The 27472-nt window shown below is 37.3% G+C and overlaps 1 protein-coding gene across 2 annotated transcripts in view; it reads left to right on the top strand.

The window, feature by feature from the left end:
• The window catches only part of cntnap2a (contactin associated protein 2a), a 349787-nt gene that overhangs the window by 170039 nt on the left and 152276 nt on the right, over window positions 1-27472 (top strand). The window contains exons 1-6 of one of the 2 annotated variants that reach the window (XM_089125914.1): window positions 3493-3634; window positions 8178-8325; window positions 16594-16797; window positions 18374-18558; window positions 23011-23154; window positions 24814-25072. In XM_089125914.1, coding sequence (XP_088982040.1) covers window positions 16647-16797; window positions 18374-18558; window positions 23011-23154; window positions 24814-25072 — 739 coding nt within the window. In that variant the 5' untranslated portion in view covers window positions 3493-3634; window positions 8178-8325; window positions 16594-16646. Of the gene's footprint in view, window positions 1-3492; window positions 3635-8177; window positions 8326-16593; window positions 16798-18373; window positions 18559-23010; window positions 23155-24813; window positions 25073-27472 lie in introns of those variants that run through there. The other variant, XM_039666809.2, reaches the window with a different exon arrangement.

Genomic DNA, 27472 nt, shown 5'->3' with positions numbered 1-27472 from the left:
CCTTGTTCTTTTTTAACTCTATAGCCCAGGGTTCAATGCTGTGCATGCCCCAGCTGGAATGTGTATTCTGCTGTGACTGAATGGCGTCTTGCTTACCAGTAACAAATACCATGATTTATGGATTTATATGGAGTATTTGCATACTCTGTGGTTAACAATATACTTGAGTTCCCTTTAGTAAAGACTTGAATTTCACCAAGCAACACTAAAGTCAACATGCAGTTTCTTAAACAGATGTGTTTTGTTTAATAGTGCTGAGTCTTTTTTATTATTACTAAGGATGCATTGATATTATATTATATTATATTATATTATATATATATTATATGATATTATATTCTGCCTCATATCAATAATCTGATTATTTTCATGTTTACAACAACCATGTCTTATTATAAAAAATCTTGTTATTTAAATATTACTTTTTAAAGTACATTATACAAATGTAGACACAATACATAATTGACAATTTAAAAAAGGTGATATCAAATAGCTGCTGTATTATGGTTATATTGAGTATTGTATAGCAGTTTTCTTCTTGTGTCAGAGCTCATTAAGAGCTGAACAATGACGTAATAGATGTGATTATCAACTTGATGTTGTTACATATGTAACCTGGGCAAAAATGAACATAATGCATTGTGTTATTTGATTATGATTATTTAAAAAATAATTGTAAACATGGACATCAACATACACTACTGTTTAAGATTTTGGCGTTGGTAAGATTTTTTTATGTTTTGGAAATACATCTCTCATGCTCACCAAAGCTGAATTTATTTGAGTAAAAATAGTAAAATTGTGACATATTATAATTTAAAACAACTTCTATTTCCATTTTAATGGAAATAGAATAGGTAATTAATTCCTGTGATGGCAAAGCTGAATTTTCAGCAGCAAATAGTCTTCAGTATCACATGATCTTTCAGAAATCATGCAAATTTTATATTTCTTTAATATTTTCAATGTTGAAAAAAGTTTGCTTAGTAGTTTTGTGGAAACTGAGCTATTTGCTTAACCTTGGACTGTGGAAATCTGTCTTTTTCCATCATCCTATGGGTCGAAAAAGGGGGAGGCTATAATATTTTAAGGTCACAAAATAATTGTACACTTTTAAACCCTCTCATTTTAAATAGCCTTTTAAGAAGAAGGAATATGGGTAAATGGCAGTAAGAACAGTGAGAACAGTGTTTTTTTTCATTGAAGAGTTGAGGAAGGTACTGAGCATGTAAAGTCTCACTCAAACACCATGCCATTTATTCCCATTGATTGATCATGACCCGAAAAGGAGCGGATAGATTTCCCTATTCACTCAGATGACATGACAGATGTCACGCAAAGTATTTTCTCAGTGAAAGCTACAAGTTAACCTCCTCAGAGGCTTGACATTTCCCTGTGTTTTAGCCTCAGCAGGTACCCCATTGTGTCACGACTAGACTGTGCCGTTTTTAAATGCTACCTACGGAGGTCCATAATACCCCGAGAAAGTTATCCGACATTCCAGCTCATCTCAGTGCCGGTTTCTCGGCTGGTGCAAGAACCCCTGGAAGTATCTGATTTTATCTGATAATGCTGTTGTAGATTTTTAAAAAAAGCACTTTCTTGTCACTCCTCTGAACGCTTTTCTTTTCTTTCTCTCCTCACCATTTCCTAGACACCAACTCTGAGTGTGCCCCCACCACACACACACACACACACACACACACACGCACACACACACACACACACACACACAAAAGCACCTTTCTGTGAATTGAATTTTGATGGATCCTTTTGGAGGCTCATACTGTACATTACTGATACCCTTTCTCAGCCTCTGCAGTCACTTCTGAATGAACTGCAAACCTCTACCTCTTGTTCTGAATAAGCACACGCTGAATTCTTGTATTCTTCCTCCCATGTGGTCCCTCAGCCCTCTATGTGGCATAATGGTAGGAAAACCTCTCCATCAATTAATCTGCTGAAACATGCATTTAGAAAGCAAATGAAACGAGGCATACCCCTCGCTGGGGTGTAAAAAGCATAGTGGTATTCAGTGCGAGTTTTTGCCTATTACACAGATCTCATTCTGATGGCTGGGTATTTCCTTGTTTGAATTTTCACACTATATTCCTATATTATTCCTATACTATATTTTATGATCCACGAAAATTAATTTTTGATATTATATCCAATATTTACAAAAGTATATTCCTTTTTTTTCTTGTACAAGATTAAGTTTTAGATTTTAAGTCTGGCATAGTTGCATGTGCAAAGTATCATATTCATATATTTAGTTTAAGAAAGTTGAAAAGAATAGCATTTATTTGAAATAAAAATCTTTTGTAACCTGTAATCTAGTTTTGATCAATTTAATTGCTGAATAAAAGTATTAAAGTAAATTCCTAGACTGTAAATGTAACAGCATTTTTTTTTATGGTATGATTTTGATATATTTGTTAATTCCATTCGTGTACATTTTTCCCCATTGTAAATATACTGTTTGTTTTTTTTATTTATTTACCTTTTTTTCTACAATGTCTACAAAAAATAGATGGGAATATCTGTGAGATTTTTCTCACAATTCAGATTTTTTTTTTTTTTTACTGGTCTGTTTCATTTAAAGTGCATATTCAGCAAAATGGGCTTTAATAGGCTTTAAAACTTTTTTCTTGTTACACTCGAATAGTCTCAGAATGTAGAAAGTGATGGCAGAAAATACCCATTGATGGACTTTCATTGCCAATTTTCTACCCTGTCCACTGTTAGCTCACTCTTGATCTAGACTTTACATTGCTTACACTGTGAAATGAGGGAGGCTTACATATCTGTCAGTTTTTCCTTTAACTCCACTCTTGAGTGAGTGTGTCATCGCTAAAGTACGCTGATTCAGACTGTCACTGAGTTTGCTGGCCTTGTCAGCCCTACACACATCTGCATATGGCTGGCATTTTGACTGATTCAGCTGTGCTCTTGGTTTCTGAGAGAAAAGCTCTCCTCACCTCATCTGTCAAAGACAACCCCAAGTGGTGAGAAAAGTACGAGGGTGCCAAATGCTCTCAGTTGGAAGATCATGGTTTCTTAAATACTGGGTCACATTTTTTTTTCACTTTGATTCACATACTTTCACTTTGCTGGCAGAGAATTACATCGTTGGGTGTCCCGTCGATTATGCTGTAATATGTGGTTGCGATTCCACTTAAAAGCATTCGAATGTCCATAAATCATTTAAGCAAGGCTGCAATTATGTAGTTGGTTTTAAATGTGTCTGTCTCTGCAATGAATCCTGAATGCTCGCTTTGAGATGCTCAGTTGCCTTGACATTGAAGTAAAATGGTGGTTTTTCAGCATCATACTGACTTGCCAGATGATTCCAATGATCAACCAATTCCCCTTCCTTTCCCACCATACTTGGTATCTTCCACTTCTCATGATGCAACACAGCTGAGGTATAAAAAACATGAGGAAAGTCCATTCAAGTCTTTTACCCAAATCAAGATCACCATGTATAGTATGCTTCTCCAGGTGACAATCAACAGTCTATAGCAAACTTTAAATGTCCTCAGGGTTAGTGCTCAGGTGGCCAGTCTAAGACACAACAGTTGAAGATATATTTGTGTGGTTAACCCACATCTCATGTCGCTGGGACACTAAGGTAAATAAAGAGTCTTTTAAACCAAGTATGTGTTCGTGTTTTGTGGAAGGGCTAACAAGGGGTCACAAAGAACTGATAGCTCTGTGACAAGAATCTACAGCGAGCAAGCCATGACATGCAAAAAAGTTGAAGGCATCTGTATTTCATGTATATAGACCTATTTACAGTCGGTGGAAAAGTAGTAAATATGGTATCATAAAAACAACACTGTTGTTTCAAACATTAATTATTGGCTTTTCTTTGGTATGATATTTTTATATCAGTTTTATATCAGTATTTCTAAGTTCTCATTGAGGAATTGGAATTAAGTGATTACAGTATCATGATCCCAAACCTGTCTTGTTTACTCTTCCTGTTTTCTGCCATTTTAACAACCCTGTGAAATCTATTCAGTATTTCTGTCAGGACCACTATCGTTAACGATTAGCATACAGCTTTGGATTGGTGGTATGGCTCTGTTCAGGGCAAAACTCTCTGCGCATACGTGCAGCCTAGCATGAATAATAGCTGGGAGAGCAGCAATAACCCACTTTTGGGTAAATAGAACAGAACCAACATGAATGTATTGCAGATATCATTAATTAATTTTAATGTACAACATGGTAATCAGAATGCCAAATACTGACTGACAATAGGAGCTGGGGATGGGGAAGGGTAATTAGCTCATGAGAAACGCTGCTGATAATACTGAAGGAGTTTATATATAGTATACAGTGATAGCCGCCGTATTCCTATTGGTTGCCGTGGATCAGCTGAGAGTCAGCTGATGCGATCTTGACTAATGTGACCTGCAAGAACTTGTACAGGTTTTGTTACAATTTTCAGGGACGTTTATAATGTGCCGACTGTGTGTTTTTTTTTTTTAGGATATGGGGGTGGATGAACACCTTCAACTGTTGCACTTAACCTGTAAAGCTGTGTTAGAGGCAGTTGCTCCTCTAAAAAGTAAAGGCTGTAAAAATAAGTCTAAACCCTGGTTGAATGATGAGAGCCAGTGCTGTAGGCAAGCTTGCAGGCAGGCTGAATAAACTTCAAATCTCTTACGACAATTTTGAAGAAACTAACAACATTTTAGAGAGCTGTAAGATCAGCTAAATCTAAATATTTTCAAGAACTTATAGAGAAAAAAAATCAAATAATCTGAAAATATGTATTATTATTGTAATTTTTTAAATATTATTTATACAGTAGTAAATCCTTCCACTAGGGTAAATTTAGTATCGTCCCCGACTTTATGTGAGCATTTTCTTGACTATTTTATATCTAAGATTGAGGCAATTAGAGTGGATTTCTCTACTTCTATGTCCTCAAGTCCTGCTTGGTATATGTTTACTGCAGAATTGATTACATGTCAGTGGTTACAAGAAGTGGTAATTAAAGACTTGTTGAAACAGGCTTTTGTGCAGCCTATTTTGAAGAAACCTAATTTAGTCTCATCTTTCATTTTTATCAATGAAATAACTTTCTAGAAGGGCATAAGATCGATAAGTCTTTTAATGATTTGTTGCTGACTGTTGATTCTGATAACTCTGTCATGTTAGTTTTATTAGATTCAACTGCTGTATTTGACAAAATTGATCACTTAGGGATGGTCTCCCGGTTGGAGGAGTACTGTACGCTTGGGTTCAGGGGAAGGTCCCGAAGTGCTTTAAATCCTATCTGACTGGTAGAAGCATGGTAGTGAATATCTGTTCCTCTAGATCAGCTTCTATCATGTGTGGTGTGCCTCAAGGCTCCATCCTTGCTCCTATTTTATTCTCTCTCTCATATGGGCAATAAGGCAATAGCCTAACTATTATTATCATTGTCAGTATTATTGGTATTTAATAATTATTTAGTTAATATGTTTATATTTTATATAAAACATTTTTTTTATATATATTAATAAATACCTTAACTATAAAATAGTGTATCTTTTACAACTAAATAATGTAATAAGCGGTGGGGACAGCAGTGTTTTACAGAATTTTACAGAAGTTAATTTATCAGTTGAGACCACAACTAAATCTGCACCTGTGTTAGCAATTAGCCATTCAAAATGTGAAATGAACGTCAAACAGATTAATGCGTTGAATCACAATGTGTGACAGCTGCGTGATTCACTATAATTTTGATTTAGGACCATCTCAGATTGCTTTGGTCATGTAGTTAGCTTTAAGAGATTGTTCTTTTGATTGTCAATAGGAAATATACCAGAAAATATTTCTCAGTTCCCATACTCTAAGGGAAAAATATTACAAAATCAATTTCTTATGATGTAACAAAATAATGGCCATACATAAAACAACACCGACAACAATTGCAAGACTTGAATGTTTTATTTGGCAGGCATCCACAAATCTGCCAGTATTATACAGCTATATATTGGACTTTCTTGAAAGAAGGGTGTTAAACTGGTCAAACCTGCCGCATACATCTTACAATTTCAAATGAAGAAAATGATCATCATCGAACATGAACAACCATCAGCTTGTTTTATTCTTGTTATGATGTTTTGAGCGCCTGGTCAACCTGCATGTACAGAAAAGTTCCGAACAGTGTACGCCATTCTCAGAGAGAGAAATGTGCAAAGAGCAGATGGCTGTTTGAAGCTAAAGGAAGACGAGGCCCAGGAGCTTTAACACAAAATAAGTAAAAGCAACTTTAATTATACTATGGGAAACCAGTGAATGTGCCGCTTATGATAGTTACAGCTGGCTTCCTTCCTAAACCCGAACTCTCCACTAATGAAAGACAGCCTCTATCTCCGTCAGGCCTTTGTGCTTTAAATTGTGAAGGTGCTTGATTAAACAACATGCCAGGCAGCAAAGCTCTCAGGGTGACTTCACATTTGGCTAACTAATTACACACTCGCTGACTGTTTAAGGTCTGATCCTGGAATGAACTGCGACAGAATTGAGTCATTCTGATTAGGAAAGCAGAACTTTTAGCCTGATTTGTGCCGGGTGAAGTAATGCAGATTTATGAGGATTAATCTGCTTTTCTAAACACAATGGAAGTAAAAAAATAGGTCGGCGGACCTTTAAGATGTTAATTTTGTGTCTGTGAGCAAAAATAGTTCATACACAGGAGATTGTTGGAGTTTACTTTTTCTGAGATTTATTTGTAGTTCTTAATTTAATACTACAATATTAGAGAAATACTTAAGTGTTATTTTAGAGGCATTTAGATAGTATTTTTCATTTTCTATGCATGTATAATTAAATAAATATATTTTATCCCAGTTTTAGTGCATCCTTAAACTAATTTTAAAAAATTCAACTTAACGCTAGATCCAATGAAGAAAAATAGGATGAAGATGATAAGGTTTATTAAACAAGCAATAATCCAAACAATAACCCTATCCCTATAGTAAATGTAGTAAATTATTAATACTCAGTACTTCACTTATAATTACACTAACACGGACACCTCAAAATAAAGTGTAGTTAACTATAACCCGGGAACTCTTTCAATAAAATCCGAATGTACTGTATTTGTTTAACGGTTGGTTCTAAAACTTTTTTTTTGTGTGTGTGTGTGTGTGTGAAAATAATTCATTTCTAAAAACATTTATGAATATTAATATTTTACATTTTGCAATACATTTGTAATACACTTTGTAAATGCAAAGTTCTCTCAATTGTTCTGTAGCACCCCTAGTGGACACCAGTATGGAAACCCCTGTTCTGTACTATGGCCTACTCATTGTGCCTAGGAGGTCCACCCATAAAACACTGTCACCTGAAACCTCACAACAACTCCGTTTTCTCTCTTCGCAATGAAAAATGAAGTAAACACTCCCCAGTTGCCCACTACAGAGCACAGTAATCAGCACTTCAAACATTGGACCACCATATGGTGCCTCCAATATTGACATGTTCAGCATGTTCCTGACAAGAAATCCCCAGTTGCACAATAAAGTCCATATAATGGTGGTTTCTTTAGTGGAGGGAGGGGGGCGGGGGCAAGTACTATAATCCGCATCATTCCAGTTTGGTGGCTTTGAGCTGCTTATCACTCAATCCCACATGGTCTGTATGGTAACTGAAGTTCCCCACCACTCAATGGACCACTGCATCAATTTCTTGCTTTGCGTGACACAAGAAGATGCGTAGGGTCAACGTGAACCACAGAGCCATGCAACTTGATTCCACCTACAGTACATGTCACCTCTTTTTTTCTTTGGTCTGGTGATTGCAGCTTCTCAAACTGGACAGTAGAGAGACTTTTATGAAGATCTCTCAAAACCACCCTTGACTAGATATGAGACAAATCTGCCCAAACTTTTTCACAGAAGAAATTGGAGGGAGGACAATAGTTGTGCTGAATATTAACACAAAGGAAGAAAAGGAAATTAAGCAGTATTTTATAAGAGCTGCAATATTTGCAATACAAGTTGTTATTATTATTAACATATTTATTTTAATTATTTTAAATAGGAGTGATTATGTGTCTTTGTCAATGATTTATGAAGTGTTTGCAGAAGAGTTTTATTTATGTGAGATACAACTAGGTTTTAAGTTTAAAAAGTGAAGTAACATATGTCGCACTTGTCTTGCAGGCGTTTGCAGGTAACTCCAATACTGAAAGTGTGGTTCGGCATGACCTGCAAAACCCGATTGTGGCCCGGTATTTGCGCATCATTCCTTTAGACTGGAGTGAAGAGGGACGGATCGGCCTCAGGTTCGAGATCTACGGGTGCCCGTACTGTAAGTTGACACTGCACTGTCACATTCCAGATAGATATCATCCAACAGAGTAGATATCAGCTAAGATAGCAGTTATTTATATGATTCTGAATATAAATGATGATGCTGAAGCCTATTGGGATTTTCATTTTCAACTTTTTTTTTATGTAGCCCAATCTTTATTAAAGCTGGAACATTTGCTAAGCTCAGTATAAAATTGACAGTTTTATCTATTAAACGTTTCTTTTCATACTGAAGAAACGTGGTTCTAAGCTTTTTTTGCATCACTGGAGTGATTAATATGCAGTGCAAGATGGCAATATATTCGGAAAGATCCCGGTAAAAGAATTAAAAGAAATTGGCTGACACAACTTTTTTTGAAAGTCAAGGTCAGCTTTCCATCCCATACAAATCATTTCCATGATTTGCACAAATATCCACTATTATGCCTCCCTTGCGTTCACTAAAACTGAACAGAGAACTGATACTGTGCCCTGTTTAATCATGCACAGGATTTATCCAACGTGATGTTTATGGCTATATATAAATTGAGACAAACAACAGCCTAGGTCACATGAGGATTTCAGTACAGATGAAGCAAACTCTGAATCAACATAGACTAATGCTACAATTTTATGTATGTCATAATCATTTGTTAACAAACAAGTATGTATTACTTCAATGAGCCTTAAATTATTACATTGTTTAAATGAATAATATTTTTTGCAATCTGTGATTTGTATATGTATATTTCTGAAATGTACAACTTAGAGAGCTACCTCTGATAACAGATCACTCTAATCTAAATTGTAATGTGGAAACGATGTATTGTGAAAAGCGCTATCCAAATACTGAAATACATGTGAATTGAACATGAGTCAAACTGTCCTGTTGAGTGTAGCTTCAGTCATTTACAAAACACCTGCCCGGAAGTTTCTAGTGATCCTGAAAACTTGACTAGCTGTACCAGGTGTGTTTTTATTTAGGATTGGAGCTAAACTCTGCTATAGCCCTCCAGGAACTGAGTTTGACAACCCTAGGTCTTTAATACTTTAACCTTTTAATATGTGGTTTCACTTAACTTGCTATAATCAGGGCAGTTGTTCCCAGGGACCAAAATGAAGTGTTATTTATTACTTTAATAAATAAACACAACAAAATTAAAAGTGGCAGCCCCTACAAAATAGGCCAGGCCTGGTCCTCTCTCATCCTTCACTGTCGTTGCTCCTCCTTTTATGCATCCTTGAGATTCTCACGGCCTTCGGCATCGTCCTGCTTGCCACTCCCATGATGGGTTGTTTGGGAGAACACAGTAAATGTACCATACTCGTACCGAATTGTGACGTAAGGTATGAAAAACAGTAGCTTAAAAACAAATGCAATCTCAATAAACAGAGTATTCAAAAAAAATATGTAAAATAATATGTTTATTTTAATGAATATAATTTAGAATGTACAGTATTTGTGTCCCTTTGACAATGAGGGTTTTTGTTTTGTTGTTTTTTGCATTCGGCATTGTGTTAACTTTGGACCTTGATTGCATGCACATGGCATCTGGTTGCAAAGATGAAAAACAAATAATGTACTTACTGAACACAAAATGTAAGCAACATATTTGTCCTGTCTTTACACTGAAGTTGTGGTTACAGGATAAGCTATCATCTTACACAGACAGCTTTGCTGGATTTTCATTTGTTTGAAAGGTATCGTTCATTGCAAATCATGGATTTGAACAGGAATGCTTTCCAGATGAGCTAATGTTTTTGGAGCTGCTGTCTCCATGAGCTCAATAACATCCTGAAATTTGAATGTGGCTCACAGGGTAAGCACCCCTTGTAGGTCACATTTGTGAATTAATGACATTAGGCATTCAACTTGCTTCATTGGTATTCTTTTTTTCATTTTTATTTTTTTATTTCAGTCTAGCCTTTTATTATATTGTAATTTCATTAGCCAAGAGAAAAATTACATCAACATGCTCTGTTTTCTGAAGTAGAGTGTAGCCTTGACAAATTCATCACTTTCATTATGTTAAGTGCTGGCAAATTGATCTTGATAACAAATTTCAATTAACACCCCCATAAATTGGTTTGAGAAGTATCACACTCAGTTCTCTCATTACAGTGATGTAATCATCTGTCATTTCACCCCACACCAGAAGAAAAAAAAATCATGATTCTCAAACTTCTCACTTTTTTCATTTGTTCATTTATTTATTTGCGGACAAGATAAAAATAATATCCTTGAGATTGATTAAACTGCAGCCTAGTAAACATTTTTTCTGTTTTATACTGCCATTGAAATAATGATAGGGTAAATAAATCTGATGCCTGGCTCTTCTTTATGTTTGTGTTTATGACAAGTATGAATGAAGCCTGGTATCTTTAGATGCGTATCATCCCTCAAACTGTTTTCTTGCTCGTGAGGAGCCGAGGGGGGGTTGGCTGCACTGATTTTCCTGCTGGTGAAACTGCTCATATTCCTAAGTCATCTCATGCAGGTGATCACTGATGCCGATAAGTATTTTCCGCCATTTCCAAATGGTTGTTTATGAGAGCATAGGGAGGCATAAATACACAGGATTCTCACCCTGCTGGAAAATCTAGATTAAACTGGTAAATGTAATTTGGAACATTCTTCTTACTGGTATAAACTCATCATTAGCTGGCTCAAGCTGACCTGTGGGACATGCAACAAGGACTGTCAAAAAGTCAATACACAGGTTTGATGCTATGTTTTTCAACGTTTCACATCTTGAGTTTAGATAACAAAATCAAAGTCTAATACTTACTGATTCTACTAATAATAATCACGTTAACTTATTAAATTGACAACCTTGCGTATAACAAACTAGCAACCAGCTAATCGCCAGTTAGTGACTAGCTTGAACCTGCTAATTGCTACTGTAGTTTACAGCAAATGTTGACCAGCATACACAAGTTAATGACCAAACCAATTTTGGTGACAACTTTGAATTAGCTAATGGCCATATTAAGCTCACAATAGGTAACCAGTTTGAACCAAACTTAAAACAGCTTACAGTAGGTAATGACAAGTTTAAACCAGCCAATAACCATCTTAAACCAGCTCACACTATATGTGATGATCAGCTTGAACCAGCTAATGACCATCCTAAGCCTTACGCCATCTAATGACCAGCTTGAGCAGCTAATGACCAGCTTGAACAGCTAATGAGGTCAAACCAGCTATTTTTTTTTTTTAGAGAGAAAACAGGCAACGTACAGTGAACATTGACCTGAAAAGGGAGAGATGCATAGTACCAGGCTACTGGGGGGTGGGATATATTCCATGTATAAAGCTTGCTGCAAAGCACTGGCAAAAGAAAAAAATGTGTTGGGAAAAATAGCAAGATGATATTTTAATTGTTTATTAATAAACAAGTGTCTTCTGGGTGTGTTGGCTGCAAAGATGAATATGGCGATGCTGACTTGTCATTCATGCAGTAGTGAACACATGTGCGCGCTATATGGATTACATAATCAAATTATTGTATTATTATTTCAATTATCTCTAATTGTTTCGTCTAAAAGTAGACATATTTTGCCTGTCCATAGGCCTATTCGTCCTGTCTGTGAGGCAAGTATCCTATACGCCAAGTTTCAGTTCATACGTGACACGCTCCAGTTCATGCAGTCGAAGACGGACAAACTTTCTACTCTCAAGTGTATTCTTTGTGCTGTTATCAATAATAATGGCCAGCTAAAAACAGGTAATAACCATCTTAAACAACTAATGACCTTCTTAAACCAACTAATGACCATCTTAAACCAACTAATGACCAGCTTGAACCAGCTAATGACCATCTTGAACAAGCTAATGACCATTCTTGAACCAGCTAATGACCATCTTGAACAAGCTAATGACCATTCTTGAACCAGCTAATGACCATCTTGAACCAGCTAATGACCATCTTAAACCAGCTAATGACCATCTTGAACCAGCTAATAAACATCTTAAACAGCTAATGACCACCTTAATCCAACTAATGACCATCTTAAACCAACTAATGACCAGCTTGAACCAGCTAATGACCATCTTAAACCAGCTAATGGCCATCTTAAACCAGCTAATAATCCTCTTGAACCAGCTAATGACCATCTTAAACCAGCTAATGACCATCTTAAACCAGCTAATGACTATCTTAAACCAGCTAATAACCAGCTTGAACCAGCTAATGGCCATCTTAAACCAGCTAATAACCAGCTTGAACCAGCTAATGGCCATCTTAAACCAGCTAATGATCACCTTAAACCAAGTTATGACCATCTTAACCCAAACAATGACCAGCTTGAACCAGCTAATGATCATCTAAAATCAGCTAATAACCAGCTTAAACATGTAAGGACCATCTTAAACCAGCTAATGACCACCTTGAAGCAGCTAACGACTCTCTTTAACCATTTTTAACACTGATCAGCTTGAACCAAGTAATGACCATCTCAAACCAGCAAATGAACCAGCTAATGACTAGTTACCATGTGTGTCCAAAACAATTTTCCCACAGGGACATATTAATATGTACAAAAAACATTTTCCACCAGTCAGAAATGCACTGACTGTTGCGTAAAAATAAATAAGATGTGCAGTAAAGGAATAGAGATAGCCATTCTCAGAAAGCATAGTGGGAAAGAATAGGGGTAAGATAAGCAAGTCCTGCAGTGGAGATGAAGCACAGAATGAGAATGAATGCAGTGCTCTGACCTTGTTGATCGGGCGAGAATGGATGAATGCATTTGTGATGGAGGTGAAGGGGATTGGCAATGGAGAGAGAGAGAGAGAGAGAGAAGAGGAGTGGTAGAACAACTGGCCAGACACAGTACACATACTCGTGCATTAGTGTAGTAATCAGTCCCCAGCAGGGTGCATGGAGAGAATTTAATTAATTCCACATGCAGATACTCTAGACACACACACAAGATCACAGTTGACACTATATACTACAGGCATGCCCTGGTTGTTATGCACATGACAGATTACACAGAATGCATATTTTCACTCGGGTTTTCCATGTAGAACAATTACAGTTGTTGCGTCATTTTGTAATTTCCTCTGCTAATGGAAGGCGATAAATGCACATTGATTTTACATGCCTCAGGAATGCATACAAAGCATGAACGATCCATTTAATCGGGGGAAAATAAATATCTTACTCACTGACTGATTTAAAAAAAAAAACACTTACTGTAGACCCGAAACAGAATAGAATTCTGTCTTTTCTGTATTATTTATATAAAATGTTTTATTTATATATTTATATGATTATTTATGAAATGTGTCATTTTAGTTCTAATGAAAGTAAATAATTTCCTTTTTATTGCTGCCATACCAAACCTTTTTACTCCAAAGTTAATGCTTTCGCAAGCCTACCACAAAATCAACACTATAATTTACATTTTAATTAAGCTCACATCAAACCCAATCAATCTCTCAATAAAGTTTGAGAATAAACACGCCACTTCAATCTTACCGGTGGAAGGGAACACGATCACGTCTGTATTTTAGTTTTTCCAGTTTGCTTTAGAGATCTTTCCATAATTACCTGCTTGCCCAGAGGCCAAAACACCTGTTTTTTTAGAAAATCAGACATGGCTGCTGTAAAAGGTTGTCATTTAACAATGAAATTGATGATGTCTGAGGATCACAACCTGGGTGGACAACCTGGTCCACAAGCTGCTGGAAACTTGTAATTAGGGTCAAAACAACGCTACCTCAAATTCTGCTTTAACTCCCCGGAATCACCCAAACATGCTAAAAAGGTTTAATTATATTCATGAATCCTGAGCCATATCTCCCCGATACTTTATGCTAGAAACAAACTGAGAACACCTTTCAAAAGAGTGGAAGATAAGCTTTAATTTGATGTACATGTAATTAGAATGTAAGAATTAAAAGGGTTAGTTCACCCAAAAATGAAAATGATGTCATTAATGACTCACCCTCATGTCGTTCCAAGTCCGTAAGACCTCTTCGGAACACAGTTTAAGATGTTTTAGATTTAGTCCGAGAGTTTTCTATCCCTCCATTGAAAATGTATACACGGGGAATATTGTCCTTGTACAGAAAGGAAATAAAGACATCATCAAAGTAGTCCATGTGACATCAGTGGGTTAGTTAGAATTTTTTTGAAGCATTGAAAATATATTTTGGTCCAAAAATAACAAAAACTACGACTTTATTCAGCATTGTATTGTCTTCCGGTTCTGTTGTCAATCCACGTTCAGTGACGTTGATGATGTAAGACGCTGTTGACTTGTTATCAGTGCACTTGAGCTTTGTTTACAGTATCTGAGGGAGACGTATACTGTAAACGAAACACTCTTCGCATACATGTCTAAGGATTTCGACACAGAGGAAGACTTGCATTTTTTTCCCAGCCATATTTATTTGAACATGAATACACGAACGCACCAGACAACACGTCAGCAGCGTCTTACGTCATCAGACACCGGCAGGGCCTGAAATTAACACCCGACCACCTGCCAAATGCGGGTGAATTTTGCTATTGGCGGGTAACACTGTCAATCTACCTGCCACATTGGCGGGTAGCCTATGAGAATTGAGTGATTCATTAGGATTTTTACATTTCAACGAAGTCCGCTATTGCGGTGGACTTTAGCTAAAATGTGGCGGCACATTACTGGGGTAAAGAGGCCAGCTGAAACAAAACAAACAGCCAACAAAAAGATGAGGATGAGAAAAATAAAAGTAAAGAAGACATTTTAATACAAAGTGAACAATCGGCGGCAATGGCAAGGTTCGTGAGCGGCTGATTTATGACAGCGACTGTTGTTTCGTAACGTTCATGCGATCAGAAAGAAGATTAGGCTCTTTTTCTGACTACGTGTGCGAGTATTAAACTGTTGGTGAGATGGGATGAGATAATGTAACGCGTCGCTGTTGTAGGTTACAGTACAATGACAGTTGCACAGATGTGTGTGCGTGTGCAACTGTGCATGTTGGGAGTTGGGAACCGGTGAGATAATGTCCGGTACCCGGTAATTTTATCAGTAATAACATTATTAATTTAGTTCATATTTAACCGTTCCTGAACGCTGTAACTAAAAGCTGTTAAGAGTAAGACCTGTACGTGACTAATCCGCCATCAACACAGCCGCGTGTGATTTGTTTACGAGCTGCGGTAGGTCTATCTGTTGAGTATATACTATATATGTTGTGTGTGTGTGTGTGTGTGTCTGTCAAAATCAATGAATAAAAATATTTTTTTTTTATGTATGTTATTAGAGTTATTATTACTTGACAGCACTAAAATGTGTGTTCTTACAAGTTAAAGAACAATATTGTGAAATTCCCGGGTTTGTTTTTTTTTTTTTTTTTTTTTTTACGTTTATGAGGCAAAAAAAAAATGGCTGGTAAAAAGTCTCTGTGGCGGGTGAATTTTTAAATCCACCTGCCACAGTGGCCGGTGTCCGAAAAAATTAACTTCAGGCCCTGGACACCGGTCAAAATCAGTATCCCCATGTAGACACGGAGATCTGTGGAGTCCACCCCAGTCCAGTTTCTCATTTCTTTTTAGCCACCGTCAAAGCCAGCTAATAAATTAAACTTTTGCCAAATCCCATACGAAGGACGGCAAACATCTTTCCGATCGACAAATGCCTTGATTGCAATTCTCTGTTCGTATTTTAAATTTAATAAGCCGTCGATTTCTTTTACAACAGACGCGATAGCGGAATCTATACATCTCAAATCTCCAGTTGCAGTCAACTGTGAGGGAAACCAGTTCAACCCAATCGCTCTTTGATAACGTGATGATTACGTAACTGCAGATCATCTGTCCATCATCGTATAAAGCCCGCCCTGGCAATTTGATTGGCCTGTCGATTTCGGAACCGATCATAATTACTTCTCAATGAACTGTGAGCTTGTGCAATATATACAAAGGTTATGTGGTGTCAGCGCTGGAGATGAAACCAAGAGACCGTGCTAGAGACGCTGCAAAGGGAATTCATAACTTCCGGTATGCATCATTTCGAGCCACGACAGGGATCAAAAATCCTCCTCCACTGCGCAATAAGCAGAAAGGCTTTGTCAGCAGGTAATAGCCAGCTGCAATTTTCTGCCTCCTCACTGTAGTTTATCACCTGATCCCAGCCGCAGTTTATCTGTGAACTTCACCATGCTTTCGCCCAGGCAATCTATAGAACAGTCACTCAACCGATCATTTAGCCAAAAATGGGCATGACATCCAGTCACCTCAGTGGTGCTAATCTCCTTTCCTTCTCCTGTCTTTCTTCCTCCTATCAACAGGGGCTGATGTGATTAATTTTGACGGGCAGGGGGTGATCTCTTACCGCTTCAAAATGAAGAAGATGAAGATTTTGAAGGACGTGATAGCCCTGAAGTTTAAAGCGTCAGAGAGCGAAGGGGTGATTCTGCACGGAGAGGGCCAACAGGGGGACTACATCACACTGGAGTTGAGGAGAGGCCGGCTCCTGCTGCAGATAAACCTCGGTAAAACTGATCGGCCTATGTGTGTACTTTGGTGTGAATTATGTCATTATTGTGCTACTGTAAGTATATCATTATGTCTTTAGCTTATTTATTGAGTGTGGTCTTTCATTGATTGTTTGTTCCTCAGTGATAATAGTTCCTCATATTTAAATATAATCTTTACTCACCTTCATGTTTTTGCCAAACTGTATGACTAACACAACCATTCAATTTGGGGTCAGTAAGCTTTTTTTCAGTAAGCAAGGATGCGATCAAAAGGAAGACATTTATTATGTTAAAAAATATGTATATTCCAAGTAAATGCTGTTCTATTCATCAACATTATAGTAGATATTTTATGAGCACACAATCATCATATTATTGGATCCTTGCATCATGCAGAGTTGCACTGCACAACATCAGGAAGACTAGGCCTTTCCTATGAGCATGCAACACAACTGGTTATTTCTAGGCTTGTTTACTGCAATGCTCTTCTGGCTGGACTTCCATCATGTGCAACTAAACCTCTACAAATGATCCAGAATGCTGCAGTCCATCTTATGCAACGAAACCTCTACAAATGAGAATGCTGCAGCCCATCTTGTCTTGTCACTTCATCTCTCTGCACTGGGTACCACTTGCGGCTCGCATCAAGTTCAATGTGTTGACCCTTGCTTACAGATCTACTGGGCTCAGCTCCCTCCTACTTTCACTCGATCCTACGAGTTTACATCCCTACCAGAAGTCTACCATTTGGTCAGTAAGCGACGGCTTGTGGTACCATCACAGAGAGCCACAAAATCACTCTCCAGAACATTCTCATTCACGGGTCCATGCTGGTGGATTGATCTCCCCACCCTCATCCGATATGCAGATTCCCTGACAACAAAACTGAAAACTCATATCTTCTGTGAGCACTTAAACTAAAAAATAAAAAATAACTTTCTTTATCCTTTAACCCTCCCTTGTCTGGCTTATGCTACTCTGAGCAATGCCTGAACTTTGTATTTTGAGCACTTTTGCTAAATATTACAGGAGCACGCCAAATATGCATTGAACTTTACTCCCTTGAATTGTATGTAAGTGTGAACTCGTGAAAGTAAAAAGCATTTTAAATTGTTTTCAAAATTACTGTATTTTTTACTGTACTTACCCTACACTTTTGAATGGAATAGCATAGTTTCTTCTGTAGAACACAAAATAAAAAGTTCTTTTGAAGAATGTTTTTGTCCATATAGTGAAAGTCAATGGGGTCTAAAACAACACTCGTTCACGCTGACTTTCATTAAATTTTCCACTGAACAAAGAAAGTCATACAGTTTGGAAGGTGAGTAAATGATGGCAGAATTTTCCTTTTTACGTGAACTATATGTTTAATATCCCATGGACCTGCATTGCAGGAAAACATAGCCTGAGGGAAAAGAAGTATTGATAGACTCTAAAACACAAAACCCATTATCTTGTGTATCATAAGGACATAAACATCTCAAATGCACTGTGAAGACAGGTTCCTCCTATCAATAAGTATTCTGCAGTGAAGGTGAATATATTGTGTGTTTGATATTAATGACCATCTCCCATGTCTAATAAACTATAGGGAGTAATCAGTACGGCTCCATCCTGGGCCATACATCTGTGACCAGCGGCAGTCTGCTGGACGATCATCATTGGCATTCTGTAGTAATTGAGCGCTACAGGAGAAATGTCAATTTCACCCTTGATCAGCATACTCAGCACTTCCGCACCAACGGGGAGTTTGACCACCTTGACCTGGACTATGAGGTACGACTGAGAGAGTGAATGATTTATTGCTCTGAACTTCATTTAACACGCAGGTGCACTGCATTATGGGATGCCTTAGCTCAAAATGCTACTCCCGATAACTGGTTAGTCTTTAAAGTTTATAATTGTCCTGGGAAAAGATAAATCTCAGAAAGATAAAACCACATAATTGCTGACAAAGAACAGGCAAAATTGTGAGAATTCCCTGTTGATACAAAGCATGAATTTCCATGGCTGTCCAAGCTGGTTTATGCTATTTAGTGCTGGTTTGGTGTTATTCTGTTATTTAAACCAACATAACCATGTTTTTCACCAATAAAACTTGGTCATGCTGGTTGAGTAAGTCAGTATTGCTGGTAAAAGTATAGTGCACCTAAATTGAAGATGTATTTCGAAACCTGTTTTGAACTTGAACTCCTTCGTTTTTGAAGATTATCCTTTATGGCAGTGTTTACCAACCACTGCACTATGGTGCACATGGCTGTCAGGTGTGTCATGGAAAATTATTAAATGCCAAAAAATAAAATAAAATAAATGTATTAAAGGCTACAAAAATGCATTACTTTTTTAGTCAGTCCAAGATAACCCAGTGTTTATTGGGTTTTCTTAACCCAATAAACACTGTCTATAAAGACTTTTTTGTCTATAACGTCTATAAAGATGTCTTTATATTTAAAGAGTGGAGTCTTAGTCTGGTATTTGCCGTATAGTTGTAGCCAAGCAATAATGTACGAGAGGCTGTGCTATATCGTGAATAAGTAACGGCTGAAGGGCATTATTAGGCATGAAGCAGAGTGCCTGCAACCCCTTCAGCCGTTACTTATTCACGATACAGCACTTGCCTCGAGTACCACTTTTGTAAAACGGTTACCACACAATAAAAAACATTAAAGTAAAAAAAAAAAAATGTATTAGTGCAACTTTCATGAAGTAAAATCACTAAAAGCCTTATATAGTCCCTTATATAGTTAAATAGTCCCTGACTGTGAACAGCACCAACGTTCCAATGTGTAATATGTATGAAAGCTCAAATAAAAATAACATAGGAACTGCAGTGTTGCGCATTGATAAAATGAACTGTTGGTTGAAGTGCTCATGTCCTGTGTTTTATCATGAATAAAGAACAGCTATTGACCAATCAGAATCAACGGTTTTATAAACTGTTTTAACACATGCATAGCGTTTCACCTTTTATATCATGAGATTTTGTCCAAATGAATTCAACAAGAAAAACTCAGCGACCACATAGATACAATAACCTTTATCACCTGTAAGTTGATGAAAACGTAACAATGCACGGACTGTCTCAGATGCGGCCATTCCACTGACAGACAAAAATATGTATTATTCTCTTGTTAAAAGCCTCATAACTCTCCATCTGAGCTTGATTTTTAGAAAATGTTAATATTATAATGACACATGTATCTGACCATGTATAACGCTACAAAACAGTTGGGAAACTCTGCTCTATGGTGTTTAACAGCTAATAAAAATTGAATTGAATGTATTAAAGGAAAGCCTCTTGAGATGCATCATCTCTTTTTCAAGAGAATCATGTGAATGAAAAATAAATGGGTACTGTGGCTGTCAAGCTCCAAAATTATACAAAATCACCATAAAGTATCATAAAAGCTGTCCATATGACTTGTGAACTACACTCACCTAAAGGATTATTAGGAACACCTGTTTTATGTATCATTAATGCAATTATCTAATCAACCAACCACATGGCATTTGCTTCAATGCATTTAGGGGAGTGGTGCTGGTCAAGACAATCTCCTGAACTCCAAACTGAATGTCAGAATGGGAAAGCACGGTGATGTAAGCAATTCCGAGCGTGGCATGGTTGTTGGTGCCAGACGGGCCGGTCTGAGTATTTCACAATCTGCTCAGTTACTGGGATTTTCACACACACCCATTTCTTGGGTTTACAAAGAATGGTGTGAAAAGGGAAAAACAACCAGTATGTGGCAGTCCTGTGGGCGAAAATGCCTTGTTGATGCTAGAGGTCAGAGGAGAATGGGCTGATTGATTCAAGCTGATAGAAGAGCAACTATGACTGAAATATGCATTTGTGAAGCCACAACACACACAACCTTGAGGCGGATGGGCTACAACAGCAGAAGACCCCACCGGGTACCACTCATCTCCACTACAAATAGGAAAAAGAGGCTACAATTTGCTAGAGCTCGCCAAAATTGGACTGTTGAAGATTGGAAAAAAGTTGCCTGGTCTGATGAGTCTCTATTTCTGTTGAGACATTCAGATGGTAGAGTAAGAATTTGGCGTGAACAGAATGAGAACATGGATCCATCATGCCTTGTTACCACTGTGCAGGCTGGTGGTGGTGGTGTAATGGTGTGGGGGATGTTTTCTTGGCACACTTTAAGCCCTTTAGTGCCAATTGGACATCGTTTAAAAGCCACAGCCTGCATTGTTTCTAACCATTTCCATCCCTTTATGGCCATCATGTACCCATCCTCTGATCACCAGTCAATTCACCATGTGACAAAGCTTGAATTATTATCAGGATAATTCACCATGTGACAAAGCTTGAATCATTTCAAATTGGTTTCTTGAACATGACAATGAGTTCACTGCACTAAAATGGCCCCCACAGTCACTAGATCTCAACCCAATAGAGCATCTTTGGGATTTGGTGGAACGGGAGCTTCGTGCCCTGGATGTGCATCCCACAAATCTCCATCAACTGCAAGATGCTATCCTATCAATATGGGCCAACATTTCTAAAGAATGCTTTCAGCACCTTGTTGAATTAATGCCACATATAATTAAGGCAGTTCTGAAGGCAAACGGGGGTCAAACACAGTATTAGTACGGTGTTCCTAACAATCCTTTTGGTGAGTGTATGTTGATTGGGGTGTGATTTTCAATGTAATCAGCCATTATCATATCTACATTTATTTTATTTACAGTATTTAGACGTGTGATTATGTATCCAATCCCTGTCCATAAAACCAATTTGTGTATTATAATTTAAAAAAACACAGGATATATCAGGCAGAAACGACAATTTGTTCAAAGTGCAATACTCCAAGTGTTCCGACCAACCGACTGATTTGAGGAACAAAACCAAAAGTGATCACCGTCTCCATCTGTCAAGCTCAGATCCTCTGCACACATTAATTCATATAAAGTAATTGTATGGCATCAGAAGACTTGGAACACAAAACAAGTTGTTTGTAATGCATTTATACTGTTTTGGGGTACTTGCCTGTTACATGTTTGTTGAGAAGTGGGTTGGTATACTGGTATACTGACGTAAAAGGCAAATCACTGTTCTGTAATAATCTGTTTTATTCTGTATTATTCCGGTCACACTGCGGCCGTCACCCAATCCAGATATCTCAAGCTCAAAGCCGTGATGTCAAACCAAGACACTTTGTCCCAGGGAGGTTCTCATTGTGTTTGCAGTGGGATTTTTATCCCTTGTTATTCTGTTCAGCACAGAGCGTCTGAATCCGCTTCTCCACACAGGATTAATCCACACTAATATTATGTAGCAGGATATTACTGCTATCAAACAGAAATGACGCGCATTAACAAGCACTGTAGAGGAATGTATAAGAAATTAATTTTCAGCTACGTAAAGAATATGGTGTGAAAGCAAATCCTTATCTATTCAATGGAGCTCAGATGCTGCTGTTGCCATTGGATGATATAGGGCTGGTTACAGCTCAGTCGGTCTGAGACAAATTGACCCCAATTAAAGTGAAAGTGTCTGATTAATTGAGCCAAGAATGGATCCAAACCGGTGTGTCGTTTTCTGCTGGAGCGCAGGCTGCATTTACAAACAATTGCATTTATCGACTATTGTGTTGAAGCACAAGCACTCTGTTTGAAACTGCATGTATAATAGTATTTACTAAGTATCTTTCAATAGCTAGATATTATCTAGTTTTACAAAATATGTGTAATTTTACTACATTGTCACAAGGTGAAATAGTTGTGGCTAAAACAGCAGGATGTGTTTATATGACTGCATCTCTTCTCATATGCAGTCTTGACATACAGTAAGGGGAGATTGGGGTAAGATGTTCCACTTTTACTTCTGTTGTTCCCAGGGAAGTAGAAAAGAAAGAGAGGTAATAATTCCATCATATTTCAACAGAATTTACAAGTGCATTATGTCTCGAATTTGAAAGGGCCATCGAAGTATGAATCCAAAAAAAAAAAAAAAAAAAAAGAAGTGCCAAAACATTAGGGGTAAACTTTGTCATGTTAAGTGCAAAATTGACTCTTACATCCAAAAACAGATTTTCTAATGTGATAAAAACAAAAACAAATTGTGCATGGTTTATCAGTTAAGGAGGTGACTTGGCTTACCCACTGGCACATCTTACCCCACACGCTGTATATATTGTTGTGTTGAAATGCTTTGATACAGTTTTTCTGGCTTATGTCTCTAAGAAGTCTGATTTCTCCATGCAGCTGACTTTCGGAGGCATGCCTTATTCTGGGAAGCCAGTCTCAGGAGGTAGAAGAAACTTCAAAGGCTGCATGGAAAGCATCAACTACAATGGAGAGAACATCACTGACCTGGCCAGAAGAAAGAAACTTGACACCTCCAGCTTTGTGAGTCGATTCCCTTTTCAATCAACACCACAGACCATATGTGTCTGATAAGAGTTTGATTTTGATTGCATAACTTTCTCGTTTATGACAGTTGTGCATATTTAATGTTTGGATGTTTGGTTTGTTTTTGCCTGGAGGTTTTTGTGGAGGTGTATGACCATGAAGAGCTGTGAAAGGTTGACACTTCTGAATGTTCAGACGTGATATTGATGGAGCTTGCATTAAAAACCTCATATCTCTTGCTGTATGGTTCGGTTTAATTTGTTTCAACATGCTGATGGGAATGTTAATCATCTACGTGGATTTGATGACTGTTGTCAGCACTGATAATAATCTAATTTCCACTGACTGTGATATTACAAAGAATGCAATAATTGCACATCATATCCGATAAGCGTATCAGTGCTCTGTGACTCATTAATGGAACCACAAACATAAAGAGACACAATGATTTTTTTTTTTGATACATAACATTTTATCACTGCTGTACAGTTACACCGGCACATCATGTCATAGAACATCAGTCAAGCATGTGGTAAATAATATTATATTTGAATTAGATTAACAAAATTTTGTTCTAGAGATTTTGATTTTGACAAATAAACCAATCATGCTTATACTGTATTTTAGGAGGCAAAAATTAAACCTAAAATAAAAATTGTCATCGTTTACTCACCCCAATGTCGTTCCAAACCTGTATGACTTTCTTTCTCTGCACAAAAAGTCAATGAACGTCATTGGACCCTATTGAATTTCATTGTATGGACAAAAACCACTGATATATTTTCCAAAATACCTAAGGAAGTCATAATTTTCATTTTTGATTGAACTATTCATTTAATAGCGTATAAATAACACAGTTCTCCTCCTCCAAATATAACATGTGTCCACCATAGACAGGCTCTAAATTATTATTCATGTCTGAAGGATTATATTCAAGGTTGATGAAACATCGCATGGGTGGAGTTTCTCTTATGAAGCGCTGAGAAAGGATGAGTGCACTTTTCTATTTCATTGTGATGAGACTGATTAAGTTCTCTATATTTGAAATGAGGCTAACGTGCATTCGGTGCCTCCAAATTACCATTTAGAAGGACGTAGAGTTGGAGAGTTATGAATAAAAGCCCTCGTCGTTGTTTCCATGCACCCCTTTTCCAGCTTAAGGTTCAGAAATCGAAGGCATGGTTGTGAACATGCTGTAGCAGCACTTTGAGAGATCTTTCTTTAAGCCCATGTTCCACATGAAAGGTCCTCAACCATTTCAGACCCAGATTTATTTTCCAGTCACTTTATTTTGCAGCCTTGTAAGTGTATTAAAGATGTTGCATTTGAGAAATACTAATATTATACAGTGTGTTGTGTTGAATTTGCTGTTGAAAAGAGACATACAGTATATTTTTGCTGGAAAAACAGCTGATCTAAGGTTATTTGCTGGTCCTACATGGTTTAAAAAGGTCCAAAACTTCTAAAAGCCTCAAAATGGACTTGCATAACTATCTTGGCCATGTTGGGAGACCTGATTTATTTTTAAGTAGTGATATCATGTTTGTTGCATGCTATAAAGAAAACAGATGTTTGACAAATTACATCTTACCGTCTACACTCTAAACAACATAAATGGCTTTTAAGTGATTGTTTTGTATCCTGCCTTATTTTCAGCGCAACCTGACGTTCTCCTGCGTGGACACTCACACGTTCCCCGTCTTCTTCAATGGCACAAGTTTTCTGCAGCTGCCGGGGAGGAGGGACCACAATATGGTGTCTGTGGGATTCCAGTTCCGTTCCTGGAACCCCAGCGGCCTGCTCCTGTTCAGCTCCTTGGCAGATGGAATGCTGGAATTGGCTCTAAACGAGGGAAAAGTCACAGCACACATTAACGTCACCCAGCAGAAGAACATGCGGGTGGACATTGCATCAGGTGAGCTGACATTCTTCCCCCACACAGGCGCAATGGCTGTTACATAGAGATCTCATAAGGTTTCATCAGCAACATTTTTTTTAACTGTTGTTTTTCTCGCAAAGTAGCACCTAGTCGATGCATTTCTTAATGTTTCAATTTTGCATGTTTAAAAACTATCACCAGTTGTAGCTATGGTAAAGTTGCATCATGTCTCAGAGTTAAACTTTAATGCGCAGGTTTGTCCTTTATAGTTTAAAGTCAGCGTGAATTTGCATACACAATTCATTTAATTCTATACATTTTTGAGTGAAACAGGAATGAGAAAAAAAAAACAGGACTACATTGCATCAACAGGATTGTTAAAACAAAGGCTGTTCCATATCAGGGTGGACAAGCACCGCTAGTAGATTGTTGTCTCTTTGACAGTGATGGAAGGATGCAGGAGTGGAGTTATAAGAGAGCTTGGTTTTGGATGTTAAACAAATCATGAATTGATTATACAGACAGACGGACAGATATATGGACAGATAGATAGACGGACTGACAGATGGACGGATGGATAGATGGATATGTAAATAGATAGACTTGGTTGGACACTGTTGATGTAAATTATTAAAGTACTGTATAAAATAAGGTAAATTGTATGTAGGTATAAACGTTGTCTCTTATGTTTGTCATTTGGTCTTGGAAGAATTGGTTGAGACATGCTTTTATATTTCAGACGAGTTCATATCGAAATCTCATCACTGTCTGGAAGAAACAGTTGAGATTTTAAAGAGTCTAGCCTTCATGTTAATGACATTGTCTTTTTTTGTTGACATAAGATGTGTCTTTGTCTGTCTATAGAAGAGCATTAGTCCAAAGACATCTATAGGCATTCTGGACACACTCGCCAAACTCCTGTGCTAATAGGCCATTAGGAGAAAGGATAGTTATTCTTGCATTGTTAACCTCAAGGCTAATTGGGCTCCGCCTCTATGGAATCCTTTATCTCTTTTAAGAAAAGCAAATTGACTCCACATTGAACTACAGCATGGAAGAGTCAGGTAATAACTTGATGAAGTTCCATGCATAGTAAGTGATCAGTGACAGCTGTGAGATTAATGTTCTGGTTTGACCTAATCTAATAGGTCTACAGGATCTGAAATTTCGATCCTGTTTCAAACTTCACCATGTTATTGGATTTACTCAATCAATTGTGGTCTTTACTCAGTGGAAGAATTGATATGGGGTGTCACTTATTCTTCTGTACTACAGAGCAGTACTAAGGTAACCATTAGTGAACCCATTTGTTGATTAATAGATCATATATATATATATATGATCTATTCATATTTTTGAATTATTTATTTATTTTCCATTGAATATTAATAAATCATATGACTCTACCACACGTGATCTTCATTTTCAATTAAAGTCAATCAAATTCATTAAGTTTCCATAATCTAACCCCTAATATATTTGCCAATATAACTTGGACAGGTTGGTATGTGTGGTTGCTTTTCTTGTTAATCTGACATGGGGTATGCCTTTTAGAATACAAATTGAGAGTAGTTTTAAGATCTTTGACTTTTTCCTCCATCTGCAGAGAATCGTAATATTACCTTGACAAATTAAAAGAAGAACTCCGTTCTTTTCTTGTCCAGGTTAAAGGGAACGGACCTGCTTGTCTTGAGCTGCAAATTTCCTTTGGAAATGTGGATGACGAGTCTGATAGTGCCGTAAACCAGGGTAGTCTTGCTAATAGGCCGCAGTTAAGTCAAATTCCAGAGGGGACACTTGTGTAATTGCCATCTTCTTACTTTTACTTCTCATTTCACCAGTTCGGTGCATTTTCAAACTACTGATTTAAATGCATTGAGTTTTCATCATCTTTTTCTTTAAGCACTGAAGATTAATGGCTGACACGTTAAGTTAATTGACATGAATGACTCAGTGTGGCGAATCGACTTGTAATAGATGGGAATAGTAGAATGTTAGGGATTAAAACCTCCCCACTGAATCTACATTTTCCAAGATGATTCATGCAAAAACATATCTGACATGTTTTTTAGAATTGAAAATTCTCATTAACAGCCTTAGAGAACCAATAAACCCCCATTTTTTGTTCAAATGAGAATTATCATAATCATAAAGACATCTTGTGCTGGTAAGTTTCTTAGTGTTTTTCAGCATTTAATCATCATCTTTCGGGAGCCAATGGTGAGTCCTGATTGCTTCCCTTTAGTAACAGATAATTAGTTATAATTAGGTGATGTTAGAGCAAGGTTGTTGCCATGGTAATCAAGAATGCAGTTGTCAAGAGAATGATGCAGCTTTTGAGATGTTCTTCAATTAAGCATGAGGAATCCAGTGAAAATTTGTTTGCTTTTGTTTGTTTTCCAGGTTAGAGTTAGTCAAATTTTGCTGTTTACAGTA

This window comes from Pimephales promelas, chromosome 22 (genome assembly GCF_988280905.1).
Source record: "Pimephales promelas chromosome 22, fPimPro1.hap1.1, whole genome shotgun sequence".
In the NCBI taxonomy this organism is placed as follows: domain Eukaryota; kingdom Metazoa; phylum Chordata; class Actinopteri; order Cypriniformes; family Leuciscidae; genus Pimephales; species Pimephales promelas.
This window is presented reverse-complemented; position numbering and strand designations above follow the sequence as displayed.